Consider the following 27,497-nt stretch of genomic DNA (forward strand, 5'->3'; position numbering starts at 1 on the left):
GTGCCCTTGTGTGTATGAGTATGCATACTTACTGTCCTCGGCGGTAAGAAGGGTTGCCCAGGGGCCGACTGTCTGCCCATGTGTGTGTGAAACCACCACTCTAAACACATATTGCGTGTACGGTGACAGGCCCTCTATGTGATACGTAAAGGTGTCTGTTGCGTTTTCCATAAGCCTAGAAGTTGATGGACAGAAAAAGAAATACATTTAGGTGTCTGTCTGTCTGTCTGTCTGGTTTCTTTACTGTAACACAATGCCTGGCTTTTCGAAATGTGAATCCATGTTGACATGCAAGTCTTTAAACTTTTATGATTAGAAATATGAAGAACTTCGTAACCACAAGTTAGCAAAACTTTCATTTATAGTTGCCATGGATGCCATTTAGCTTGTTATATTATTAAATATATAGCAACACCTTAATTTCTGCCTTAGCCCAAATGTTTTCTCTATCAACCTTATCTTCCAGCTCTTGTTTTGCTCCTTTATGCCCGATCACAGATATTCAGCACTGGACAGCTCCCCAGAGTGTGTTTCTGCAGTAACAGTTTCTGTGGTCAGCTGATGTCTACATGATACATAGTGATTACCGTGGCTACAATAACATTTTAACTGCTTGTTCTTGTTAGACAAAATTTAAATGTAGATCAGACCTGTCCTTTTTTCTGATAACACAGAATAACCATGCTTCACACATTTAGTCTCTTATAGCGTATTTGCAGCAACCATTCCAGGATAAATTGTGTAGGAATCTACATAGTTTTATTCGTAGTGATCACCTCCACCAACACCATAAAATTAATACACTTTTATTAAATAAAACTTTGGAGACTTTCGGGGAATAAAAGAAAACTACAGCTACAACAACAATTTATGACACAGATCTTAACAACCACTAAGTAATTATTTAGTGTTCAGTATGAAAAGTTTACCTTTACAGCACTGATTTATACTTAATATTCTGTGTACGGAACATGCTTAGTCTATATTATAGTTTTTTCTGGAAATGAAAAAGTGTCTCAGACATAATGCATGCCATATAAGACAGTAGATCTTATTTCAAGATAACAACATGCTGTATCTGTTTTATGTAATCCACTATGCTCTTTCTAAATTAATTTAAGTGTTTAAGTGTTATGTTATAAAAGTGTCAGGAGACAAGTTTTATTTGGTCACGAAACAGTGAATATATTGGCAATATGTACAATATTTTCATAGCTTTTCATCATTTTCCCATGTCATACCTGATCCCATATCATATAATCATACAAAGGAATCTAGGACAAAGTAAAAGAATATTGTCATAAATGAGGGACCGTTGACCATTTAGCATCACATGGATAGAAGGGATGAATGAATGAATAAATCAGGGAACAATGAGATTTCCATAGCAGAGGAGGAGGAGGGCATGGCTGTCTGATATATAATACATGTAGCTAGTCATTTATTTATTACCACAGAATGAGAGCCTCCTCTTCTTGGATTAAATTGCAATTTGTTGTCAGGAAGCATGTAATGAATACATATCAGATGCACACCCTCTCTCTCTTTTTATTCTATCACATTTTCACTCTCTCTCCCACTGTCCTGCTTTGATTTTTTTTTTTTTGTCTTTTTGACTCTAACCCCCGTCTCTCCAGCTCATTTCCTCTCTGTTTTTCTGATGGTCTGTCATATTGATGTGACATATTCAGCTGTGCTGTATAATGTACCCCTTTATATGTACAGGAGTACATATTTATGTGTATAAATTTTTTAGGTGCATACTGTACATTTCATATGTATCTGAGAATCCTGTGTGTTTCTGTCATTCTCTCATTTTGTAATTATTTTTTGGTGAGTTTTATGCCATTAACTGATAAGGTTGACAGGAAAGGCGGGAGACAAAGAGGTGGTACACCATGAAGTAAACGGTTACAGGGTGGAATTGAACCCAAACCCGCGGCAGTAAGACATGGGCGCTGTCATTCTCTTATTGCTGTTTATCATTGAATGTTTCCATGTCCTGTGGACGACTGTGTGCAAACTTACTCCACTAGTTTATCTACTGTGTCTGCACATTTCATAGTGTATTTCACCTTATCACTGGCCTCTGTGGTGATGTCCTCATTTGCAGGCTGTAACGGAGTGGGCCTGGTGCGTTGGAGTGGGCAGGAGCAGACCAGGATACATTCAGACTGTTACTAGTTGCATGGGACAACCTCGGAGGTGACAACCCATCTGGGGCTATGAAGAGAGACAGAGAAACAAAGACAGGAGGTAGGAACAGGTGATGAAGGCAGAATGGAGATGGTAGGGATGGAATGAGGACAGCCAAGGACTAAAACAAAACTATTTCTTATAAATGAGGTGAGAGTGCCACAAAGAGCTGCTAGATTTGCTGATATACAACAACTAAAATGTCTCTCTCTCATTCACACCCACACACACAAATTTTACATAGCGTTATGACCCCGATCTCTCAAAGTGGCCCTCTTTTCCAGCTGCACAAGAACACGTAGTGCTAGTGTTGGGAAAATCAGTAAAAACATCTTGATTCAGGATGATAGCTGTGCTCTTAACAGAAACAAGATACGAGGAAAGACAACAAATATAAGGAGCAAATGAGAGTGACTGTAGTGTTGACTATGCGAAATAAGAGTAGGTCCTCTGATGTATAAAGTGACCCTTCAATCAAACACACTGCTCTCTTTCCACTACAAAAAGACTGATTGCTGAAGACAGCTTAGCCTAAAGATGGCTTTTGCAAACATACACACACAGTATGTGGAAAAGTGTGTATGACGTGTGTGTGTGTGTGTGTGTGTGTGTGTGTGTGTGTGTGTGTGCAGGCTTCATTATTTGTGCATTTTTGTTCGAGGCCCACCTGTGACTCTTTCTCGTCTCCACCAGTTTTGTCACCACCCTTGTGTCCAATTAGTCCCCCCCCTTGCTCTCTCTAGGGGCTAAAGAGTTTTTGACTTATTTCTTATTATTCTTTCGCATAGCTTGGACAACCGAAAACGCAGAGACACATGAACAAAAAATTAAGGCCTGAATACATAAAAAAGTAACAAAAACATTCAGTATTTAAGGACATCAAGTTCAGTCTGTGTTTCTTATCAATTTTATAAATACTCTACCAGCAGTCAGTTGATGGCACTATGTACTATGTGATTTTTTTTGCAAGCATAATGCTTGTCAGTTAAAAAGTTCAGTTTAGAATCTTCTTTTTAATATATATATTTTTACAGCTAGAATTGATTTGACAAATTATTGGATCAGTAAGATAAAGCCATCCTTTAAGTTTAATCAATACAATATTTTTGAAACCTATGCCTAGTTGGTAGGTTTTAATAAAGAAGACCCTATTATAGATAGGCAAAATGGTCATTCCCTGAGTGTGAGTAATTCTTGAAACATGCGTTGATTTCTGTGTTTCTGACACACACCAACACAGAGACACAAATACACACACACACACACACACACACACACACACAGACACACACACACAACACATACATCACAAAGACACACACGGTTGGTGAGCCTGTGTCTCTTTCATGGTGTGTTAGCAGGTACAATATCAGAGGTGTCACTAATCGTTTTAAACTATGCACTTTTATGTTCACTTCTCTCTCTCTGCTCTCCTCCTCCTCTGCTCTTCTGTCTCTTGCCCCACTATCTCCTCTCTGTTCTTTCATAGAACAAGGACGCATCAAGACAGTTTGCCTTAAAGAAGTCTAAAGAGATGCCAGAGGCACAGAGGTAGAAAGAGAGATAGAAAGAGAGGAAACGTCTGGTATTTAAAATTTATACTTTCTTATGCCTTTGTTTTGAACTTGAACAGTAGAACTTTCCGAAGTCTGTCTTTTGTTGTTTTCTGACTGAGACATGGGTGTGGTGTTGTGTGCGTATGTATTCAACACTTTCGTTAACATTAGTTAAAGTGGTAAAATGTGTGTCTATGGGTGTGTGTGTGTGTGTGTGTGTGTGTGTGTGTGTGTGTGTGTGTGTGTTGCTGCCTGGTTACCATTATTCCAGACTGCTCTGATCAGCTTTGACATTTATCAGTATTCACAATCAGCCTCTATTCTAAACAATTATAAACACACACAGCACACACACATACGCTGTGTAAATCAGAAATCTGTTCAGACCATTAAGTAAAGTCAATGGTGTGTGTGTGTTTGTGTCTGTGTTTGTCACAGCTACTCATTGAATAATTGTTTCTGTTTCTTCTGTTGCATCGCAAGCTATAAAAATGAACCTTTCCAGTTCAAGAGAGTAGCAATTAAAATCAGATTAATGAGATAAAAATGTTACAATGGTTCATGCCTTATGTGTAGAGTTAGAAACCACAATTATAGCCACTTCACATCACATCAGAACATACACAGTTTAGGGGTGTAGAAAAGTGCCTTATTATGATGGAGGCCATAAGCATACTATCATACTCCTATCCCTGCGATGACTGTCACATTTCTTTGTAAAGATTTATCAGAGAGGCCTGTATTATGTTGATTGTTTCCACACTATATTTCTTATTGAACCCACTTATGCAAAAACATCAGCTGTGATTTTAAACCCATTTCACAGTTAAAAAAAAAAATATTTTCAATAATAATTTAGTACAATTTATAGTTTGATAGCTTTTGTTCGCACGGTAAAGCCATTCCACACATGTATCCTTTGCTCTTTGAGGGCTGACAAGCCCATTGATCAATTAGCTTCAGAAAGATTTCATGTCATGTTGGCTGTACAATACATGTTGACAGGTCATGCCTATCAACATGTGCCCTGCCTACGCTTACTGGCAGCCAGTCTGAAAACATCACATTACCCCCCAACTATCTTACCAATATCAGTTTGATAAATACATTTGAAGTGAGAATTTTGCCATGCAGTTGCACATTAACTCATTAACTCCTCATTTTCAATATTTATGAAGGTGATGAGTCACTTTATTACATCAGTACAGTATGTAGTGTCATTATTAAATCATTGTCAAGTTTGTAAGATGTAGTCTGGTGGTGGGAGGAGAATCTTTTCTGTATCTATGTATGTACCTGCTGGGGGTGTGGTAACACTGAGTGGCAGGCTCTCAACACAACCCTGTGTGTTACAACCTCTGATCCAGAAGCTGTAGTTGGTGTAAGGCTGTAGATCAGTCACAGACAACCAGCTGCCTGCTGCTGTACTTCCTTCCAACACACCATCGCCATCTATAAGACAGAGAGTATCAAAAAAAAGAGACATGTAAGGTCTTAGGCCCAGGTCTTAGGTCTTATATATCTACTGAGGAAGAAGATAACATATCAATAACATAACAATATCTTGCACAGGTTGTTTTCATGGAAGTTTATTGATTAGAGTAATCAGTGTGATGGCAGAAAAGTGATTCATAAAAGATACATACAACATCAGAGGAAAATGGAGGAGAATGAGTGAGAGTTCAAGGGAGAGGAATACTGACTGAGATTAAGGGAGAGGAATACTGACTGAGATTAACTGAGAGTGATCAAAAAAGAGAGGTCTCCATATTGAGGTTATGCAAGGATAGTCAAAGAAAAGGGATCTGAAAATTACACCATGTAAGCCTAGCCAATATATTTAGATGGTCACACACACACACACACACACACACACACACACACACACACACACACACACACACACACACACACACACAAACATATATCAGTTCTGTGTGAACTGATGAAGGCAGTGTGTATCAAAGAAAACAAGGGGTTGTGGGTAACTAGAGCGAAACACCATTTCTCTCTTTCTTCCACACCTCTTCTATCCTTCTCTCCACTCATTTTAATATCTGTCTGTTGCTGAGGTGCAGATCAAAGTCCCTGACTCTGTGTGCATGTGTGTGATGGGGAGAGAGAGAGAGAGAAAGAGAGAGAGAGAGAGAGAGAGAGAGAGAGAGAGAGAGAGAGAGGATCAGAGAAAGAGAGTGTTAGTTAAAGGATGTGTGCATTCTGCTCCTTTTCTCTACTTGTTCCATTTTCTTCTTCACCTTTTCTTTCCATGTCTAGTTTTCCTCATCTACTTTGTTAGTCTCATCTGTTGTTTTGTTGGTCTTCATATCTTTGTTTTTTACCAGCTATCTAATATATCTATGGAAATATGAGCTCTCCATCTCTCCTTTCTCTGTATACTATTGTTTACCACTACTTGTCTTTGTTATTCCTTCCATCTTCATACTACTGTTTTGCACTACTACTCCTCTCCTATCTTAAGTCACTTGCAATTTAAAAAAAAAAATCTTGTCTTTTCTACACCCCTCTGGTTTGATTACTCCTTTCACCTTCCCATTTCATGCCTGACTTTCAGTCCAAGTTGCCCTTGTTGGTGAGTTGGCAGAGTGTGTCTATTAGTCTTTAAAAAGCCACTTGACTTAATAATATTAATTGTGCTTACTGGAAAGCAGCACTGCCTAGTGTACTATGTAATATGCCTGGGAACTATGCATATAATTGAAAACATACTTAAAAAAAACATACTGTATCATAAACATGAACACTTTTCTGACGGACAAAATGTGCTGTCAATACTCCTTGATGATGATGAAAACAGTGTATCCTGCTGTGAATCCTCTCCAACCTCTCTGTTTTGTTGTGAGGAGAGAATTGTTTTCTACAGTACAGGAATTAGGAGTTGCATGAATTAGAATCTAGCCAGGAGAACAAAAATCAAGTACAATATATCTCTATTTCTATCTTAAAGTTAACACTTTGAGTTTTATTTGAACAAACACCATTTCACAAATAGTTTTAGCAAGTGTATTTTAGATGTTTCAATTTGAAAAGGAAGCTCTGCATAGAAAAAATATCTCTGGCATTAAATGTCAAGGCCCAAGCTAGAACTCTTGTAAGTCCTTTGAACTGAATCTCTAAACAAGTCCCTTCATATGCAGCTTCTTAAGTTTAGAACAAACTTTACAGATTCTGCAGTTGGTTTTCGATGGACTTGTGTCTAAAAGCATCTCTGAAATGCTTTAATGATAATTTTTCTTCACGCTTTGACAGCATCGACCTGCCAGGAGTGAGACCTATAGCGAAACAGCTTTTACTGTCCACCTCTAGTTTTTGTGTCTACTTCTTCAGCCTCCAGAACAGCCTGACTTTTTTAGCTTAGGTTTTGAGCTTTGAGTAATGATTTGGTATATATGGCTTCTTACAATCCCCCTAAATATTATATGATTTATATGATTAACTGAACAGCAATGTGTATAATGTAAAACTAGATTTATAGTGAAGCCTTACAGAAACTGCAGCCAAGGTTTAGTGGCAAATGAGGGTGTCTTTCAGGCACAATCTACATTTTGTGCCTAGTGAGCAAATGTGTCAGAACTGCAGTCAAATTTGCAGAATATGTGAAACTGTGTATTACCTGTGCATCTGTAAAATAATATGTAACTTCTTGTTTTTATGCATATATGCTGCTGTGCGTGTGTGCTCAGGTTTAATGTAGGGCTGTTCCCTAATAGTCGCCGAGAAGAGAAGAGTCTTGAAGAGTTAAGCTACTTTTCATTAGTTGGATAGTTGCAGAAAGCCTTGTCACAAGGATGAAAGTATCAGGGGACAGTAAACTGACTGTATCCGTACTGCAAGCTCAAAGTACTAGTAGAGGCTTGTTTGCTTTGGAAAGCCAGGAGTAGGAGGCTTTCAGACCCGGGGCGAGGAACCCAGCTGTCGGATAGAGGGGTCGGAATGAGCACCATAGTCAGAGTGGCCAAGCAGGCAAAGGAGCTTAGCAGCCTCTCAGTGATCATGGCCGGGATCGAACACAGCCTCCGGAACCACCAGTTGATTTACAGCAGCTCCAACCAGGACTAAGTCCAGGGACGACAAGGCACAGCGGGTTCAGGCAGGGATAGCGAGTTTTTAAGTAACGTTATACATAATCCATCATATCAATAAGTCTGTGAGTATTTTTCTTTTGCAAAGTTGGAAGTTATCTATTCCGTGTTTTAAACAGTGAGACTTGTATGATGTTATACTGTGATGAAATAAGTTAACCAAATGTTCAGCCTCTTTGCTGGTTCTGATACGTTCAGATTCATTACCGCTTTTTCCGTCATCATTTAACAGGTGGGCTGTTAAAATATATATATTTAAATAATGAAACATTTGGCGACTTGTCAACTAAAGGCTTGATCGTCTACTAGGAAAAAACTTAATTCGGGGACATCTATAGTTTAAGGTTTATATGGTCTCTATATGTTACCTTTGCTTTTGTAGTACACTGTGTAGCTGAGGTTCCCATTTGGCCTAGGTGGGGCTGTCCAGCGGGCTCGGATTGATCGAGCACTCTGATTGGTTAGTTCCAGCAGAATAGGGCCTTCTGGGGACATCTCTGATGTACGGATCTCCACCTGATTTAAAAAGAGATAAAGAAAATACACACTTCATACTTATGTTGAAATGCACATATACACGAACAGACACAGGCACTGTAGCACATACACATACAAACCATGCACAGTATTTTACTTTTTTTACTGTAATTCTACTCACTCATAAAAAACATAATTAAATCTAACCCATAATTTCATAATCATGGCTACCAGTTTTCTATCTTCTTTCTTTTATCTCCTTTCTCTCTCCTGCCACATTCCCCTCATCTTTTCTCTCAATCCAATCTTCTCCTTCTCTTTCCACTATCACCATGCTCTCTTCTTCAGTCTCATTTCCTCCTGTCTCATTCTCCTGTTTCTCTCTCCTCTGCTGCTGTTCACATCCTCACTTTCCACCTCATCTCTCACTTTCCTCTGACCATTTACTCTATCCTCATCATTTCACTCTTTTATCACTAAACTCCCTCCTTCCCCGACTCCTTTCTTCTCCTTTTCCCGTCCATCCTGTCATCTCCTCCTCTTCCCCCCTTCATCCTGTCCTTACCCCTCCCCTTCCCACTTTCCTCTCCTCCTGTTCCGCTGTGTCAGCTGTTCTCCTGGTGTTTGACTAAACATGGCGTCCGTATTGGAAAAATGCCCCAAAATATGGCCTGTCGTCAGAGACATCGTTGAGCGTGGAGTGGCATTTCCTACCAAATGTCACTGTCTCCACGCCAACCCACGTTATTGAGCTGAGAGAATCGATCACCTTTATGACGCCCAGTGACACACACGCACACAACCCACATACACTTTGTAAATGTCTGAGTAGGCATGTTTTTGTGTGTTGGTTAGTTACAACAATAATCTGCATTATAAATATGTCAGTTTTGCTGTTTTGTTTCACCAACTGATATGATATGATTCATCCAATAGAGAATTTTATGAAACTTTATAGATCTAAGAGCCTGAGAAGTAAGCTCAGAAGTACAGAAAAAAGAAGAGTTTTTACAGAAATTTCAAGGATTTTCAAGGACTATTATTCCCAACACTGCAACACCACAACAAGGACTTGCATGCCTAGTTTCAAAGATCTCACAAAGGATCTTGCAGTTACTTGTATTAATTAATAAATTCAGTGAGTTTACTAGTAAGACATTTACTGACCATTGGTCCCTTCCCACAGCCCCGTGCTGTGCAGGCCTGCAGCCTGAGTATGTGTCGGCTCCATGGAGAGAGTCCCTCCACCACAAAGAACCTCTGAGATGAACTGGAGTTTAAAATGAGAACTCCATCCAGCCAGAGACCATAGCTGGTTATGATTCCTGTCAAAAGAACATATCGGATTATGACCTGTATGAGATACAGAACAAAAATAAAAATGACAAACCACTGTAAGTCTGACATCTTAGCCAGGCCAATAAGGTTTGTATGAGTAGTTCTGTACAGCACATAATTAGTTTTGCATGTTAACAATGTGTTGCTTTCATTCTCTGCCCTGGACCTCCTCTTTCACTACTACATTCAAAACACATAACCTTGACTCTAATGTCTAACTATATAAACTAAATATTTCTATATAACTTAAGATGATGTCCACACTTTTGATACATTTTTTAAAATCAATTCATTTAAACATGGTGTGACAGTATGACAACACATCTCTGTTGCATCGTTACTTCAGAGTGTGTTACACATTGTTTTGGGAATAAGTTTCAGAAATTGTTTTATAAGACGTCCAGATTTTTTCTGATGCTTTTCAGGCACTGTTGGCATTGGTCACTCATACATTGCACGACTTTGTTCAGACTATGAGGAATTCTAATCACAAAGTGAGCCTGTTGGGATGCAGTCTGGGTCATTGGATTACAATGCAAATGAAAACTGACTTAGGGGCTCCAGACCTGCCAGTCAGTGTGTCCTAGTGTGATACAATGATGAAAACAGCACTGAAACGACAAATGTAACCATAGGCGTTACGAGGATAAAGGCCCTCAGAAGGACAGCAGTACTAGAGCGAACATGCACGCACACACACACACGCACACACACACACACACACACACACACACAAACGTGGGTGCAAATAGGTGCGCACACACAAACTCATACACATGTCCACAAACACACACACACATATACACAGGGACAATTACATTACATTACATCCACCTAATAAAAAAAATGAAACAGTACGGTGCCAAATGTGCTTTTCCTTAATAAAAATGCATACAGGGGCTCAAAAGATCAGTGCTAAGAACTAAGAGTCTATTCTGCTTTAATCATGTGTGGGTTTTATTATTGCTCAATACAGATATACACACCTATCAGGGAAATGAAGACACAAAAACCCCACGGACGCCAACTACATCTGGGAAGCTCTTAATGTGACCAATCACATGCGTGTGAGTGTGTGTGTGTGTGTGTGTGTGTGTGTGTGTGTGTGTGTGTGTGTCTATGAGTGCGGACATCTCTGTGTGCTTGTGTGTGTGAATAAGCCCATATCAGTATAGGTTGTAATAAAGACAGGTTGGGAAATGAAGCAGCGAATGCATAACAGGCTTATTTCCCCTCTTTGTCTGCGTGTTGCCCCGACCTAATCCCCGAGAGGATTATCCCCCACAAATCCCTGCGGAATTGGGGAGAAGGGGAGGAGAGAGAGACACAGAATCTCACTCCTCTGGAACCCATCACCATCATCATCGTCATTGTTGCCGTCCATTTATGAAAAAAAGAGTAAATGGGGAAAAAAAGGCACTGAGCTCTTCTCCCCTTTTAAGCAAAAATTAAAGCTTTTTAAGCATGAGATAATCGGGTAATCATGATTAAGTGTCTCCTTGTTATGAATTTCTGTCATCAGATGAGAAAAGCTTTAAGTAATTTATCCAGGCTAATATGCACACACATCACAGGGTTTATGGTGCGAAATGCACTCATGTGGCATTAAGCGTAAAACACACATGATTCACATTACAAACACACACGCGTTATGGAATTGCACATACTTTAACGAGCATGGCAGTAACATTTGATAATATGTGGCAGTGCGTTGTATGTTAGAGACTGTGAAATGGGGTGGGAAATCCTCAGATAGTTAATATTACTCTATTCATCTGGTTTCATAAGATGTGCTTTGGTTAATATAGTTCTTGATAATTCATGTTAGTGTTTGATTTGTAAGAAAATAAAATAGTTTCACTATACTATGTGGTAGATTATGTTACTTGAAACTTTTATATTTTACTTATTTGACAGCGTACCTAGATGAACTATGTTCCTTTAAGACACAAGGACATCGGATTGCTTGATGTATGTGCTATGTGTTGACCCTTTATACAGTGAGTATTCAAATTTCATAATAATGTGTTTCATTGCCTTTTTTCAATGTATTTTGGGGAATTTTTGTGCCTCTATTTCAAGCAGTGGGGTGATAACAAGAAACCCTAACCCTTACCTGGCCGGTTGTATTACAGTTCACGGTCAATAGGAACTATGGGGGTGCCCAATGTTTCACCTTTTGAAGGTGTTTTTAAAAATATGCACTTTGTCCTTAGATTTCATAAAGATTTTTTTCAACTCTCTTGTTTGTACATTATTATCTTAATTCATGCTTACGGTGAAGATAAACGATTGCATATTGTAGATTCCTGAATGCTTAATGTGTCAGTGACATACATTCAAATATAACAATGTGACGAGGCCCAGAGTAAGCAGTACTGCTTTAGACTATTTGCAATATTGAATAGTTTTACAAATGTTGACACACATTAGTATATTATGTAGCTAAAAAAAATAAATTCATGCACTCTAATTCCAAAACTTTATGCAGGAAACTCTTCTGTCAAAACCTTTGAATCTCTTTATTCAAAAACATCTGCCCACAGAAAATAGTTATGCACAAATAATAATATTTTTTTTATCCAGATCCATCCAATATATTTGAAATACATCTTGGTCCAGTAAATTAGATGGAGGTAAGAATAATAGAGAACACCTAGAGAGAGAAAGGTAGTCACTGTGAGTCTGTGTGCTTCCAGCCTGCAGTTCTCTATTCAGTCAAAAGGGAGCACTTTTCATCCACTTAAAGGAGCTTGGTGAAGCACTGCCCTCTCACTCCCGGTCTCCGTTAGTCTCTGTCTCAAATTGTATGTTCTCTCCCCCGTCTTTGTCTCTTTCCCCTTTGGTCTCTCTTCCTGTTTTCCTTTTCTCTAACTGTTTTAGCTCTATCTCTTGCATACTCATCTAATTCCCTGCGCAACGGTATAGGTCTTCATGGTCTTATTTGATAGACTGGATTATGGTAAATACTGACACCTTGTATTCAATTCCACAGTCCAACTATTGTCACATGTTGTTATCATCATGATTCTTGTTAATATTTCTCCTTTTCTACATGTTTTATCTCACTAGTTTCCAATCACTGTTTCCATTAAAACATATTTTTAAAATATTGTCACGTTGATGATTGAAGGCTTGTGTGTGTTTGCGTTTATTTAGCTCAAATTTGACCTTATTCTAAATGTCACTGTTGATAAATGTTTATGTGTGTTTGAATATTTTTGATCTCTCTGTATGTGCCAGGTTGAGCGTGTCTCCTCTCACCATTCGGAGTGTCAAGAGGTGTCCAGCTGACGTTGAGTGCATGCGGGGACAAAGGGGTGACCAGTGGTGCAGGGACATTCTCTGGGGTGCTCTCCTCAGTCTGAGCCTGGCTGGGAGGGCTTAAGGTACACCCACCTCCTGTGCAGGCCTGACATAACCACACACACCAACTCATTAATGTATAGATAAATGTGACGATGCAAATCAAAGAGATGAAAGAGTAAGGGACTCACAGCGACTGTGATGGTGTAAGCTGTTCCAGGGGTTAGGTTGCGGAGTGTGTGGTCTTCAAAAAGTTCTGAGCTGTTATAGGCCAGCACGGGCTCTGAGCCGTCATGTGACAGGAAGATAGAATAGAATTCCAAAGCACCGTTGACTTGAGAGGGACGTGACCACCTAGAGAGGGAGAGAACAATCAAACACATTGACTATGGTACTATACTGTAAGTTCAGATTTCCGGGACCAGAACACTTCTATAATGTCCTATTTTCTCATACCTTTTTTGTCCTTTACTGGATTTCAGAGGATTTTACTTATTATTCAGCTATATTTATATATTCATCAAAGAGTGGTATTGTCAATTTAATTTGCAGATTCAACATTTTCAAATGTAAACTTTTGGTAACACTTTATTTGGATAGTCAGCCTACAGATATTATTTGTAACATATGCTTTCCCTTTAGATGTTTGACTATAGAGTATATATAATTCATGGTAAACCTCTTTACCATGAAACTCTATTGAAGTTATTATATTGGCGTTACACTGCACAGGTATTTATTGTGGAATAGCACCATTAAGATTCTTAAAATAAGATTGTGAGAGAGTATCTGTGGGCTTCCCCGGCAGAGCTTTTGTTCTATGACTGCACCAGAGTGCTGTGTTTGTGTGTGTGAGCACACATTTGTGTGTTTTTCTCATTGTGTCTCCAACTGCAAGTAGATTGAAACACAATGCTGAGAGCTGAGGTTTCTTACACACACAGTTTCCTTTGTATGGCAGAGGTGTCTCCTTTTCTATATTTAGAACAGGAAGGTCATCCCCAACAGAGAGAGAGAGGGAGAGGATAAGAGAAAGTATTTATAAATAGAAACATGTTGATTATCCATTACAAAATGTGAAAGAGAGAGCACTATGGACCTAATGTTAGCTACATAAATTATATTGTAAATAACCTAAATAATTAATTAATGCTAAACTACAGTTGTAGTATTGTTTCTACCATATGTATTTTAATAAGTGATTTGCTTGAATGCGACTTAATGGTCTTTTTAAATGCAACGTACTTTGTGCTTGTTGAAGCTTCAACTTTTTAAAATAATATGTTTATTATTATTAGCTATGAAAAAGTTGGGCAGTCGTTGAAAAATCAGAGGTAAATGTTCCTGAAATACAGTGCTGTAGAAATATTGTTTTGAAACAGGGATATACCTGTGATTTACATGTGTGTTTTATAAATGACGACCCACTCCACAATCCATCACTTCATACAAAATCCAAAGTACCTGATAAGATTATGAGAATAAAACAGAAAGTAAATAATTACTAAATCAAAGAGCACTAAAACGTGTTTTATAAATAGTTCTGCCATTCGTACAAATCCCTGAGAGTAACCCAGCCCTCCTGGCATGGTAGCAGAGGGAGGCCATTTTAAAAAGTGATGGATTCCTTTCTTGGTTCCTCCCATTAAAAGCCAGTTTTTGAATGACTGATGAGTGTGTGTTAGCACACAATTAGCCACTGTGGCTAATCTATCACATTTATTATAAGATTTATATGCTGTCGATTGGCAGTGTGATGTATGTCCACTTTTGAAAAACTAAATCAAAGGGGAGTTGTAATAATCTGTATCATAATTCACTGCGGTAATGGTTTTAGAAAACCATTGGTTTTAAAAGTGTGTTATGAAATTAGTGTGAAACAGATGTGTGCTTTCTTAGCACCTTAAATTGAAAACCATACACTATAGATGCATTAGGTTCAAATTCTGCATCACAATCTAAGAAGTGTCAACCTTTGTCCTGCACCTTCCCTCTCTCCCATCTTCCCTCCTGTTGTCTACATTGCACACTCAACAAAACAGCATTGGTGCCATCAAATAATTAGTAACAACACATACAAGTATTGAAAATAAAAAAAATAAAAAATGAGAAAAAAAAACCCAAATAGGATTGTTTTAGTTAAATATCATGTGTCCCATCAGGTTTTCTATGTATTTTTAATTGTGTACATGTCTGATAGTGTGAGTGTTTTTGCAGCTGTGTTTGCTTGTGTGTGTTTGTGTCAGGTGAGGTCAGGGAATAGATCTGCGGATATTGTTTTGTTGGCATCCTGCAGCCTCCCTCAACCTTTCTCACAGTCTCTCACCCTCACCCTGTCTGTCTCTCTCTCTCTCTCTCTCTGTCTCTCTCTCACACACACACACACACACACACACACTCACACATACAAGCTTGCGCGCACACACACTATTTCACTTTCTTTTTAAACCCCTTCTCTCTGTTCTTTCCTTAAAAACATTTTTCCGCCCCTCTTTTATCCTTCTCTTTCTTCACATTTTTCCAAAGCTTTTCCTCTCTCTTTCTCAGCCTTTCTCACAGACACAATAGAGATATTGACCAAGTATGATCTCTCAACCTCTGCCTATTACCGATGTGCTAACAAGGCAATACGCAGCCTTCCCACACCTAGTGAATATATAGGTGAAAAACATTTTAAAGACTCAGGGTTTGATACATATCCCTGTTCTGTCGACAGCAGTACTCTCATGGATGATGTATTACACCCAGTAATTTGTATTTCATGTTGTCAACTGTCTACAGACTACAGATAAAAAACTTGAGCTTGTTTACTTTGTATGGAATTACAGGCCTCATTCATAAATTAAATGATGAAATAATTTGTCAATGTTTTTATTTTCAAATATTCTGTGTAAGAAGAACATTTACATGTGGTCAGAAACACTGATAAACTGATAGGCATAAATCCATACTATGTTTTGTGGCTCCATGGAAACACAACTGACTGACTGAAAAATATAACCTATTCCAATAAAGTTACTATTTAAAAAAAAACTTTTTCCTACTGTTCCGATTTCCTCCAATGACAGCTTGCATGCCTTTAACACATATTCAATTTTGGATCGATCCTGATGTTAGATAAAAAGAAATAAATTATGCCTGGGCACGTTTTGTGAATCACACATGGGGTTATTTTCAATTTTCTCTTTTGAAATTATTCTGAACAAATTTAAGAGGAGGAAAAGTACTTGAGGCACAATGAGTCAGTGCCTCTTTTTATCACTAAATCACTCCTACAGTACATTCAGCTAGATATGCTTGTGTGTATGTGTTAATGTGCACTGCTTATCCAAGACAATCAAAGCATTACCCAGATCATCCCATCTTAACCATAACCTCACCATTTTTCTCTCAGACACTGTGTGCTTTTATATCACTCCTTCTTGATCCTCTTACTTACCTCGTCTATTGTTTAAGAGTGTGTGGACATGCCTGTTGGTGTGTGTGCTCGCGTGCATGTATGAGTGGCACTGTGCCCTCCTGTGGTGAGTCCCACTGTAAGTGACAGTCAGGACACTAATGGCTTTCACGCAGATTGACTCTTACGTACACACACACACACACACACACACACACACACACACACACACACACACACCAGGAATATTTGCAGAGATCTATCTTCCTCTGTCCCCTCCCTCTAGAGGTGAAAGGTCAAGTGCAGAAGAATATTCTGCATGGTAAACACAACTGCAGAAGGTCACTGGCTCTCACTTGCTTTCTTCCTCTGTCTCTGTATTTTACACAAACACAACATAAGAAATACATATGAAAAGCTATAACATACCCTGAATTACTTTTATTGTTACCCTGTCCTTTTCAGTGATGCTAAAACAGTGAATACTCACTTGCATTTGTGAGTTAATGCTTTGTTAAAATCTGAATCAGAATCGGAAATACCTTATTGATCCCAGAGGAGAAATTTGTTTGTTAAAGTTGCTGAAGGTGCTCACACAGTGTTAAAGAATAGAAATACTATTAAAGCAACAACAACGACAACAACACAACATCCACATAGACTGTGTACAGCAGTGGTTCCCAACCTTTTTCTGTAAGGGACCCTTTTCTATCATTTAGTAAACTGATGACCTCTGACTAAGTGACATATTTTATGGATATTTCATATTAATTTGTATTAATGTATTATTAATCCAAATAGTTAACTCAGTAACTGCAAGAAGTTTGTGTAAAACGAGTTATTTGGCTGAATTTTGAGCATATTATTTCCTGTTTAGAGAACTTTTTATACAATTCTCTGTACTGTATATTTGTTTTTTATCATTTTTTACAATCATACAGACTTAATAGGCCTCTTTTTTTAGAAATGCAGCATTGTCCCTAGTGCTTGGTCATTTCTCTATTAGACAATTTACTTTACATTTACTTTTCTTCACATATGTGAGATATAGATATGAGATATAGGCCTATTGTGTAAATTTCTCTGTGCGTGTGCAAGTGTGTGTGTCTGTGCGCATGCACTTACTCTACCAGAATAGTCCGCGAGTCAAGCAGGGTAAGAGTTGGAGCTTGTAGAGGCCCAGGAGGAAGCTGAGAGGTCAGCATAGTTACTTGTGAACTGTTGGTGCAGCCCACTGAAGTGCATGCACTCAGTACAAAGACATGGTTGGAATACACTCCAAGACCTGAAAAACACACACACATTCACCAAGACAGCAAGAGATAGAGAGGCATAAAAGTAGGAACAAACACAGGCTATGGCTCAAATACATAAAACAAACATCATAAACTAAGTTGCTCTCACAACTTTGACCCTCATTTAACAACGACCCCTGAATTCTGTCTCTTTTTTACAGAAATATTCCTGTGTCCCTCCCTCTCTCCTTTTAGCTCTGTTTCTTAATTGTTGTTTCTCTTTCAGTGTCTGTATCTTTGCCTCAAAACTATTCTCCATCTGTCTCACTGTTGCAATCTCACCCTCTGTAACACGATCTATTCTTGCACATACCGTATAATTACTACGTCCATAATCCTTCCAATCACTGTGAACATCAGACACTCGGCATTATTAACTCAGCATGGATGATATGTGCTCTCATGCATTCATTAACTTACAAAGACACACGCATACAGTGTTGGGCAGTATGATGTTTTGCTAAGCATGTGAGTGTGTGTAAAATCGAAATGAGTGATAATCTATTCTGCTCATATAAAATGCCACATAGGATGACTCTCCTGTGTATGTGAGCCTGTGTACATTCCTGCATACCGTGCGTGTGCACATGCTCTATTGAGAGTGTATCTTGTATGTGCATGTGTGTTTGTGTGTCTCGGTGTGTGTGTATCTATCCTGGTATCCTGGTGCAGCACTCTAGTCTCAGTGGTGTGACATGTGTTTCGTACCTTCTTTAAGTCTCTTTAGTGAAAGCTTTCAAAGCCAAGTGTGTGTATGCATATGCGCTAATGTTTAGTGTTCTTTGTTTCTCCGCTGCTTCATTTTCATGTGTGTGTGCATGTGTTTAGCGTTCTTTTTCAAAGTGTTATTCCCTTGGTAAGGACTGAGATGCTCTTTCCTCTTTCAAATGCTAATCCCCCACTCCATTTTGCTTTTTCTTCACTCTTCCGTTTGTCTTTACACCGAGGCCCCATCCCTAAACATGCACCCGCCCCCTCCTCTCTCTCTCTCTTACCAGTGATGTTGTGTTGTCTGTCTTTCCCCCTGTAGACTATTTGGTTGTTTTGATAGAGGAGGTACTCTGTAATGCCTCCATTGGGCCTATCATTGGAACAAAAAAAGTTAAATGAGGGTGATATTATTGTTACATTTAACATATTTTGAAGTTAAACACATCTTTATTCAAGGTGAAAAAATGTAGGCTAAATAAAAGGTGATACAATTGCCATTATTTTGCAACATGACGTTTGTTTTAAATACGGTTTAATTTACGAAAATGCCCTGATTCATATTGTATTGAAGTAGCAGATCAGAAAAGACATTTATAATAACATGTTGTCCATCAGTAATGGCTTTATGATACAAGATGAGGTGTGTATTTACCTATGTAAAAACTTAAAACTTGCTCATGAACAGCATAACAATGACAGACAAAAAGTGTTTTGGATATGAGAAGGGAGATGGGTAGGTGAGACTATGTATTGTGTTATTACCTTGCTGGAGGTTCCCAGGTAACATAAAGAGCTGAGGGGGATGAGACAGCAGCTGGAGGAGTGACAACATCTGGAGCTGAAATTGTAGGAGAAAAAAAATCTACAGGACAGCACTTGCTCACAGTCATATAATTTATACAATTTTCTGGTAGGCCTAGTTAACTCCATTTTAATGAGACAGCATTCATGATAAAGTGTCTCAGGTTCATGACAAGTAGATAGCTTATCCTACCAACAGTCAAGTTTTATACACCCAGGTTTAAGTAGGCGATCTAAATAAGGGGTTAATACAATTAAAGTTTTACAGGACAGCATAGATTATTTCTAGGATATTTTGTCATTTTCCATTTTTCAATTTCCAGGTGTTTCTATTACTGGAAAACTAGTTTCTAAATTCCCAGGATTTCCAAGATGCATGGAAACCCAGTTATTTCCAACATTTTTTAAAACAATTTAAGTTTCAATATACAGTTTCGTGTTGAATATATCTTATAATGAACCAGGAAAATTACCTAATAATAATGCAAAAATGCAACAAATATATTCAAAATTAAAATACTATTATATTAAAGGTATATGCCTTAAACTAAACACATGTTTATACTTCTTATAAGTCTTTTACATCAGAAGTCACAGATTTAAAATGCTCTACGTGAAATGAAAAATGTCATATGATGCTACACATTGACATATACTTGGATTGCTTCAAAAAACTTTTATGTTCCTTGACCTAGTAAAGAAGGTGACAAAATGTGCCTGTGTGGCATGGAGAAGCGAGTAAAAATGTGTGTATAAGGTTTGAAAAATAGACTTTGGCAAAACAGAGTTATAAATAAGTTCTGTCTCGAGTCTTCGTAAGATGGTTGAGTGTCTTAACTCTGCGCTCAGTGAGAATCAATACAGTAATCTGTTTTTTTCTTTTACTTCAGATTGATTTTTGCTGTCTCTGCACTGACCCCTGCCGTCACATTATCTTCCCAACAAGGCCAGTTAGTCCAACTCAGATTAATGTAGCGACTAACATATGAAGAAAAATCTTTCTTTTCCTCTTCCACTTCCTCTCTCCTTATACACGTATTCTTCCCTCCATGACCTCCCAGGTAAGAAAAACGTTACTATGTGTTTTTCAGTCATTTGCGAGGCAGACAGTCTTAGCCTTCCTGGCCATTTTACTTTACATCTTCTTCTCCCTTCTCAGATGATATTTATTTCATTCATTCTGACTGTCCCTCATTCTTGTCTTGCTTCTCCTCTCTTCTTAAGAGCTAAAAATCTCACTGAAGAGACAGGATGAGAGTGTCTGAGTGTGTTTAGAAGTGTATCTGTGTGTGTTCAGATGCAGACACAGTCTTAAATCAGTGCTACTGGTAGGGGACAGAGAAAGACACAAGTTCTGCTCATGACAGTACAGATATATATATATATATATATATGTACGTGTGTGCGTTTGTGCTTTACAGACTTACCTTCCTCCGGGGTTGTGAGGCTTGATCTCAAATCATTATCACCATTGTCATTATGAAGACTCTCAGTGCAGCCAACAGGACTACAGGCACTTACAGTGATAATGTATCGAGTGGATGGAGTGAGACCCGGCAGCACACCTGGAGAGGAGGAGGAGGAGAGAGGGAGTGAGGCAGAGAGCACAGACAGAAAGAGAACAGATAGAGGCAACTTTGTTCAAAAAGATGGAAGATACCCATTTGAGTTTGCTAACCCAGACTGTTGAAGCCTCACATCAGCTTCCACTGAATAATGCATTTTTGTAATGGGCATGTGAGTTTAAAGAAAGAAAAACTGTGAACCTAACACTCCTTTGTGCCAACCCTGCCTAACCTGACTAAATGCCCTTTACTGTCTATTATTAGTGTGAACCTGTTGTCACTGAAGTAAGTATCAGCATTCTTCAATAGCGCAATTTAAATGCTTAACTTGTTTCTATGTGCCACTGTTGCTAAGCAGACTTACTGCGTTTGGCAAACAACGAGAGTCTATTCTAATTGTAAAGCTTCAGTCGTCTCTCTCTGATGTTTTTTGTCCTAGACGTCTCTGCCCTCTCCACTACTTTCTGTATTTCGTAAGTCATTCTTTTACATCCCCTCTCTTCCACCCCCTCCAACTTTCCTCACCCTCTGTGTCCAGTCACCCTGTACTTGTCTCTTTTTTTCCCTCTCTCTTTCTTCCTTTTTCTCTCTCTCTCTCTCTGTTACCCATGTCTTTTAATTCAATTAGGGGCCAGGGCCCCACTCCGCTGCCATTACACACTCATTTGCTTTCTGTGTTTTTTAGCCGTTGGTGTAATTCCGTAGTCAGGTGTCAGGGCCATCATAAATTAACAAGAAGCCTTATCACGGTGGACTTAATGTCTAGCAAAGAGAGAGGGAGGGAATGGGGAGCAGCGAGAGAGACGCTGAGAAAGACGGAGACAGAGAGTTCATCTTCATATTTGCCTGGAGACATGGAAGAGTGGATGAGAGGAGGGACGAATAGCAGCAGCGGACGCAGACATCATCATCATCATAAAAGATGAAGTGAGGGAAGATCGAAAAGTGAGCAACAGAAAAAGAGAGAGAAGAAAGGACCAATGCCAGGGTATGACATCATTGGGGTAGTCCTGAGTGTCTTGTTCCAAATGGAGACAGTCTCCTAAAGCTGGGGACTTGCCAAGGAGACATTACCAGGGTTGCCTGGGACAGTGTGTGTGTATGTGTGTTTGTAGGAAAGTAATTGGAACCTTACAGCTCCACAAGAAGGTGGCAGGAAACCTGCTACAATAAGTTAAATAGGACAACGGCTGCAAGTTAAGTTAAATTTATCATCAATCATCCATGTTGGCTGGCTCAAAACGAAAGTTTTTTTGTTGTTCAGAAAAGGGATACCTCTCCTACCTCACCCTGCTACATGTCATTGGTGCCCTAGGTTAGGCTGCACGGCATATCTCACAATGTAATGTATATACTTAATATTTGTGCTGAATGTACAAATATATTAGACTATCAAGGGTTTGTTCGAGTTTTACCTGTGAAATTTCCATTTGCCAGGTACGTGGCTTTGACAGGTGGTAGCTCCGGCTGGTCTCTATTGTAGGCCTTCAACTCGTATCTGTCAATCAGCCCTCTGATGTCGCCAGTGGGTGGCAACCAGCTCACCTTGGCACTGAAGCCATTCAAGCTCTGCACTGTAGTAGGAGGTGGTACAGAACTTGGTACTAGAGAGAGAGGGAGGCAAAATAAGTCAAGATGAAAGAGAATGTGAAGAGAAGAATACTGTGGATCAAAACATAGAAAGAGATAAATAACTATAAGCAGCAATAAATAAATAAATAAATAAATAAAACACATACTATAATCAAACAAAGCCATACTCAATAAAGACAAAAGAACCAAAGAACCAGAAATTAAATAAATAAATAAAAAATATGTCAAAAGAAATAAAACAAAATAAAAGCAAAAACAGGAAAATGTTAAAAAAAAGAAAGCAAAACAACAGGTCGAGAGCACATGAGGTTAAAGAAAAAGCATTCCCCATCTCTCTGTGTTTTAATAGGCCCAGTAAATCATACCTCACCATTAGCATAAATAGTATTTATGAGAGTAGTAACTTTTTCAGCACTGATTTAATACAGCCAGCCATTCATTCTGGGCTATATTTCACAGCAATCAGCCTCCCTCCTTCTCTATAGCACTCCCCTTCTTTCTCTCTCTGACACCCTCAGTAGTTCAGGATGGCCTAGCTCCTTTCCACCCTCCCTCTATTTCTTTGCTGTCTATCTCACTGCCTCAACCACCTTCATTTTCTGTCTCCATCCATCCTTCCATCTGCCTTTGCATCTATCCCCTCCCTCACTTATCCTGGACATAGACTAAAAGCAGACTAGAGTAACTTTCTTTTTTCTTATAACTTCCACTCTTCCAGTTTTTATCTCTAATTTTCATCTTCCTTTCATTAACTCATCTTGCATCCTTCCTTACATCTCCTCCCACCCCATGCCTTCTTGCCATCCATCCTTCTCTTTCCTCCCCTTTTTTTGAATCTCTCTACCTCCCCCATCCTTTCCTCTCAGTCCTTGTCCTCCATCTGCCTCTTTTCCCCTCAGTTCTTAATGTTTTAGCACTTCCTCCTCTGGTCATAGCATGGTATACTGAGACCTGCCAGTGTATCGTTCACTACTAACGAGCAGCTTTATATTACACAAGGGACCACACAGGCCATTCTGGGTTAACAGCCTTTTACTGGGATGCCCTTTATAGAGGCCTTATCAATCTCTCATACCGTCAGGCACATGTAATATCACTGGCTTTGGATTAGTCTCACACACTGTACAACATAGTAGTGGTTTTTACATCAAAATGTCTTAACAAAGAGAAACAGTTCTGAACAAAGTCAGCCAGAGGGAATATTTACTCCTTGTTGAACGTGTCAAAATGCATCAGAGTAAAACATGTTTCAGTTTCAGTCAATCAGGGCAAAATCCTATACTTTGTTAGGGACTTTGTAAAGGAAATGCTAATTCCAAGACAGATTATTCAGCACATCGAGCAAACATAGAGGTAAAGAGGAACACACACTCTCTCAGACACACTCACGCACACAGCATGCTAATACTTGAGGCTTTGGGATACTTAAGAGCCTCATCATTCTCTCACAATACTAGAGTGTATCAGATAATGTCAGATAGAAAGTAACAATGATACTGTTGCAGGTACTGTGTACAGTGTGTACTGTACTTGTGTACTACAACTGCACATGTTGTGTGTGTGTGTGTGTGAGGACATGCATAAATGCGAGTGTGTATTACTGTTATGATATTATTATGATATCTGGCTGTCTACACATTGGTCTGATAATACACAGAAACACACACCAACTACTGCTAGAGTGATGAGACGTTTTACCTTTGCTCAGGCTGCGTCCTCTCTGCCAAGATCCTGCAGCCCAACCTCCGGCAGCCAAGGCCACAAACCTGTACAAGTACTCTTGAAAGGTACGCGTGTATGTGTGTTTGCACATAGGAGGAGGGGTTTGGGATGCACATGGGACAGGGGAGATACAGATTTCTTACATTAAGGGAAAATGTATTTGAACAATTTGCACAAAAGTAGAATAAAAGATGGATCAAATATTGTTTGTATCAGCAAAATCATACCATATCATGATTAATTTGTCACATTTACTTTGGTGATGATTAATAATAATAAACAATATCTTATTGAATACACCCTTGCACAAGATTCTACATTGCCACAGTGTGGCTCTTATTAATGACAGAAGCCAAAGTGTGCCTTCATGACTGACAACTGTTTTGCTTTGCGTACTACTGTAGCTCTTTACTATCTGAAACTGTACTCAGTTGCTTTTATAACATTTGAACTGTTTTGTATGTCTCACTTAGCCTGGACACACACGGTTAATTTCATAACATACAACTGCTGAACAACGCCCCAGAAAAAGCGCTGGACATCAATACGGCATTGACACTTGGGATGAAAACGTGTGAAACAAGTGTGGCACACCATTCTCAATCTGAAGATATGAAAGGAACCGATTATTCCCTACTGATAAATACTACACTTTTATTATTCTTATTTTTAATAGGCCTTCAGTAATATGCTTGATTACTGATTGCAAATTAACTTGCTCCTTTGATTAAATGTTGTTTGTTTTATTGGCTGTTGCAACAGAGACAGGAGTATCAATGGTACGTTCTTTCTATTGTTTGTTTGAAAAAAGTCACTGAAATGTTTTAAAAAATCAGTGTTGACAATGTGTCACACTTCCTTTTCAGGTGAGTGCAGCCTGTGTGTTAGTGTAGTTATATGTGCTATGTCTATCTTGTGTTTATGTTGTGTATGTATGTATGCATGTATGTGAGGCTACGTACACACTGTACAGGCAACACATTGCCTGGAAGGGACAATAAAGAATCTATCTATCTTTTATATATATGTATACTGTACATCGTTACCAGTGAAAGGCTGTAGACTATAATCTGTGGCTTGTGTCTTCGTCCCACTATACACCAACACTGAATCGTTTCCTCTGCAGTTGTAATGGCTTTCACTTGTGGGACAGCCGTCTAAGTAGACTCTAACAGAACGGCGGGAGGCAACAGAGAGATTAACAGTTTGACTGACAGGAGGGTTTGTTTCATCACTTCGTATGGTAAGAGCCCTTATGCAACCTCCCAGGCCTGTGAAAGAGGAAAGGAGAAAAGAAAGAGAGTATAAGGTGGAGAGAAAAAGGAAAAGGAGAAGGAGAGAAAAAGAGGAGAGAGTAAGAATAGTACATCTTTCTGACAACTTTGTGAAAATAATGAAATACCAGTATAACGACTTTGAATCCTGGTTGATTAATTTAATGCTGCCCTGAAGCATTGTTAAAACTAAAGATGCTCTGGATAAAAATGTTTTGACTGTGTACACACAGAGGAGCAGGCAATTTACGGTGGAAGAAAACATGACCTGCAAGTACATATACTCTCACTTGTTTGACTCTATAGCAAAATAAACAAAAACCAGGAGTACACTGCTATGTTTAACCAGCTGCAGAGAACTGTATATGAAGTCAGGGAATGTTTATCTGCACATCCTGCACATGGCCCAATCACAGCCAAATGACAATCTTCTTGGTCAAACACCTGCCATTTTGATTGCGTGAACACACTAATACTATTTCTGCGTGTACATATATCTCACCGTGTTTGTGACTTTGCCTATCCAGAGCAGGATGTATGAGGTCCATGGGCACGCCCCCCAAGTATAATGGTGCATCAACTCTCAACCTAACTGCTCCTCCCGCTCCTCTTGTCTCCTCTGCCCAGTCATCGACTGCAGCAAAGATGAGTGAGCCACGTTTTGCCAATGAAAGCTGTTTCCAGTCTCCATCGCAGTAGCTAAGCCCTACCCACATGCTGAGTTCAGTCACGTGACCTTCAGAGGCAAGAATGAAGGACAGGAGGCCGGCTTCCAGTTCCACCTAAAAACACAAAACAATAAACAAAATATCACACGTTAATGAACTGTACTTATATAGCGCCTTTCTAGTCTTCTGACAACTCAAAGCGCTGCACACTGCCACATTCACCCATTCATACAGTGATGACAAAGGCCACCACGAACTGAAAGTAATTCATTCATACACATTCACACACAAATGCATGGTATCAGGAGCAATTTGGGGTTCTTGTATCTTGCTTTGACATGCAGCAGGAGGAGCCGGGGATTAAACTAACAACCTTCCAATTAGTGGACAACCCGCTCTACCTCCTGAGCCACAGCCGCCCCTGCTTTGTCTTGTTTTTTTAATAAACTGTATTGATAATGACTGTATTTTGAGTGTTGTAAAAAACATTTTTAAATGTGTCTGTGCTCCTTACCAGCATGTAGTCATCAGTTTGTGTACTGTATGTAAAGAGCAAAAGAGCATTGAACTGGTCTGTTCTGAAATCCATAGAAATATCAAACTCTTGCCCCCCACCGAAAACATCTCTGCGCATCTCCAAGTAACCTGAAACAAGGAAGAAATAATTACCAACAACATGCCATTTCATTACAAGGCTAAGGGCTAAGGAAAAAAATTTACTTTTTTCACTGTATTGGGAACCAAGGTGGTCTGTACCCTTTTTTCCAGATATAAAGTCTGAGTCACACTTAAAAAGTATGACATGTTGAAAATGAAAATGTTTTGGCATATATTCAAAAGTGACAGACAAATAAAGGCCGGGATGAGTAGGCCCTCTATAAAGCAATAATGGAGGAAATGTGAATTGATGAACCTGATCTTTCACACAGAGACCAATTAACTTATCATCATCATATTTATCAACATGAAACAACAACCTCATTATCACCAACATCAGCAGCAAGCATCTTATTAAGATATACAGTGTTGCCAGTGTATCTGGAACACTAAACATTCACTTGAAGTTGTATCTGAACACAGCTTGCTCATAACTTTCTCTGCAATGCGAATACCCTGTTGTATATTGTCATGTTTATGACAGTTGCAGTATAAAGTATTGTGCTACCACATACACTATCATTTCATCTTTGATGGACATCAATCTTGTAGAATATAGTAATCTTATTGTGCTTGTGAAACAAGAGAGAAAAAATAACAATTTCTATTATCAACAACAATCAATAAGATCCTACCATGACCAAGAAAATGTGCTCCATCCACAGTTTGAACAGGGCATCCCTCCCAGCTTTCATACACTGCCACCTTCTTTGTTGCTGTGGCCCAGTCCAGAGGTTTCCATTCCTCTGAGGGGCTGTCAGTCAACTTAAAACTCACGTCTCTAAGGCAACCAGAGAAACCCTGTCGCACTAGCCGTGCATTACCTGGTGAGATAGACAAG

At 39.0% G+C, this 27,497-nt stretch overlaps 1 protein-coding gene across 1 annotated transcript in view; it reads right to left on the reverse strand.

Annotated features, from left to right (window-relative positions):
- The window catches only part of ush2a (Usher syndrome 2A (autosomal recessive, mild)), a 197,405-nt gene that overhangs the window by 89,046 nt on the left and 80,862 nt on the right, over nucleotides 1-27,497 (reverse strand). Inside the window, exons 33-49 of the mRNA XM_051379326.1 lie at nucleotides 27,292-27,480; nucleotides 26,514-26,644; nucleotides 25,834-26,113; nucleotides 25,104-25,328; nucleotides 24,034-24,114; nucleotides 22,158-22,346; nucleotides 20,605-20,742; nucleotides 19,139-19,214; nucleotides 18,661-18,746; nucleotides 17,496-17,655; nucleotides 13,165-13,327; nucleotides 12,932-13,079; nucleotides 9,497-9,654; nucleotides 8,221-8,368; nucleotides 5,049-5,204; nucleotides 2,076-2,223; nucleotides 33-175 (exon numbers count right to left, since the gene is read on the reverse strand). Of these exons, the coding sequence (XP_051235286.1) occupies nucleotides 33-175; nucleotides 2,076-2,223; nucleotides 5,049-5,204; nucleotides 8,221-8,368; nucleotides 9,497-9,654; nucleotides 12,932-13,079; nucleotides 13,165-13,327; nucleotides 17,496-17,655; nucleotides 18,661-18,746; nucleotides 19,139-19,214; nucleotides 20,605-20,742; nucleotides 22,158-22,346; nucleotides 24,034-24,114; nucleotides 25,104-25,328; nucleotides 25,834-26,113; nucleotides 26,514-26,644; nucleotides 27,292-27,480 (2,619 nt within the window). The remainder of the gene's footprint in view (nucleotides 1-32; nucleotides 176-2,075; nucleotides 2,224-5,048; nucleotides 5,205-8,220; nucleotides 8,369-9,496; nucleotides 9,655-12,931; nucleotides 13,080-13,164; nucleotides 13,328-17,495; nucleotides 17,656-18,660; nucleotides 18,747-19,138; nucleotides 19,215-20,604; nucleotides 20,743-22,157; nucleotides 22,347-24,033; nucleotides 24,115-25,103; nucleotides 25,329-25,833; nucleotides 26,114-26,513; nucleotides 26,645-27,291; nucleotides 27,481-27,497) is intronic.

The sequence above is a fragment of the Dicentrarchus labrax genome, unplaced genomic scaffold (genome assembly GCF_905237075.1).
Source record: "Dicentrarchus labrax unplaced genomic scaffold, dlabrax2021, whole genome shotgun sequence".
Classification (NCBI taxonomy): domain Eukaryota; kingdom Metazoa; phylum Chordata; class Actinopteri; family Moronidae; genus Dicentrarchus; species Dicentrarchus labrax.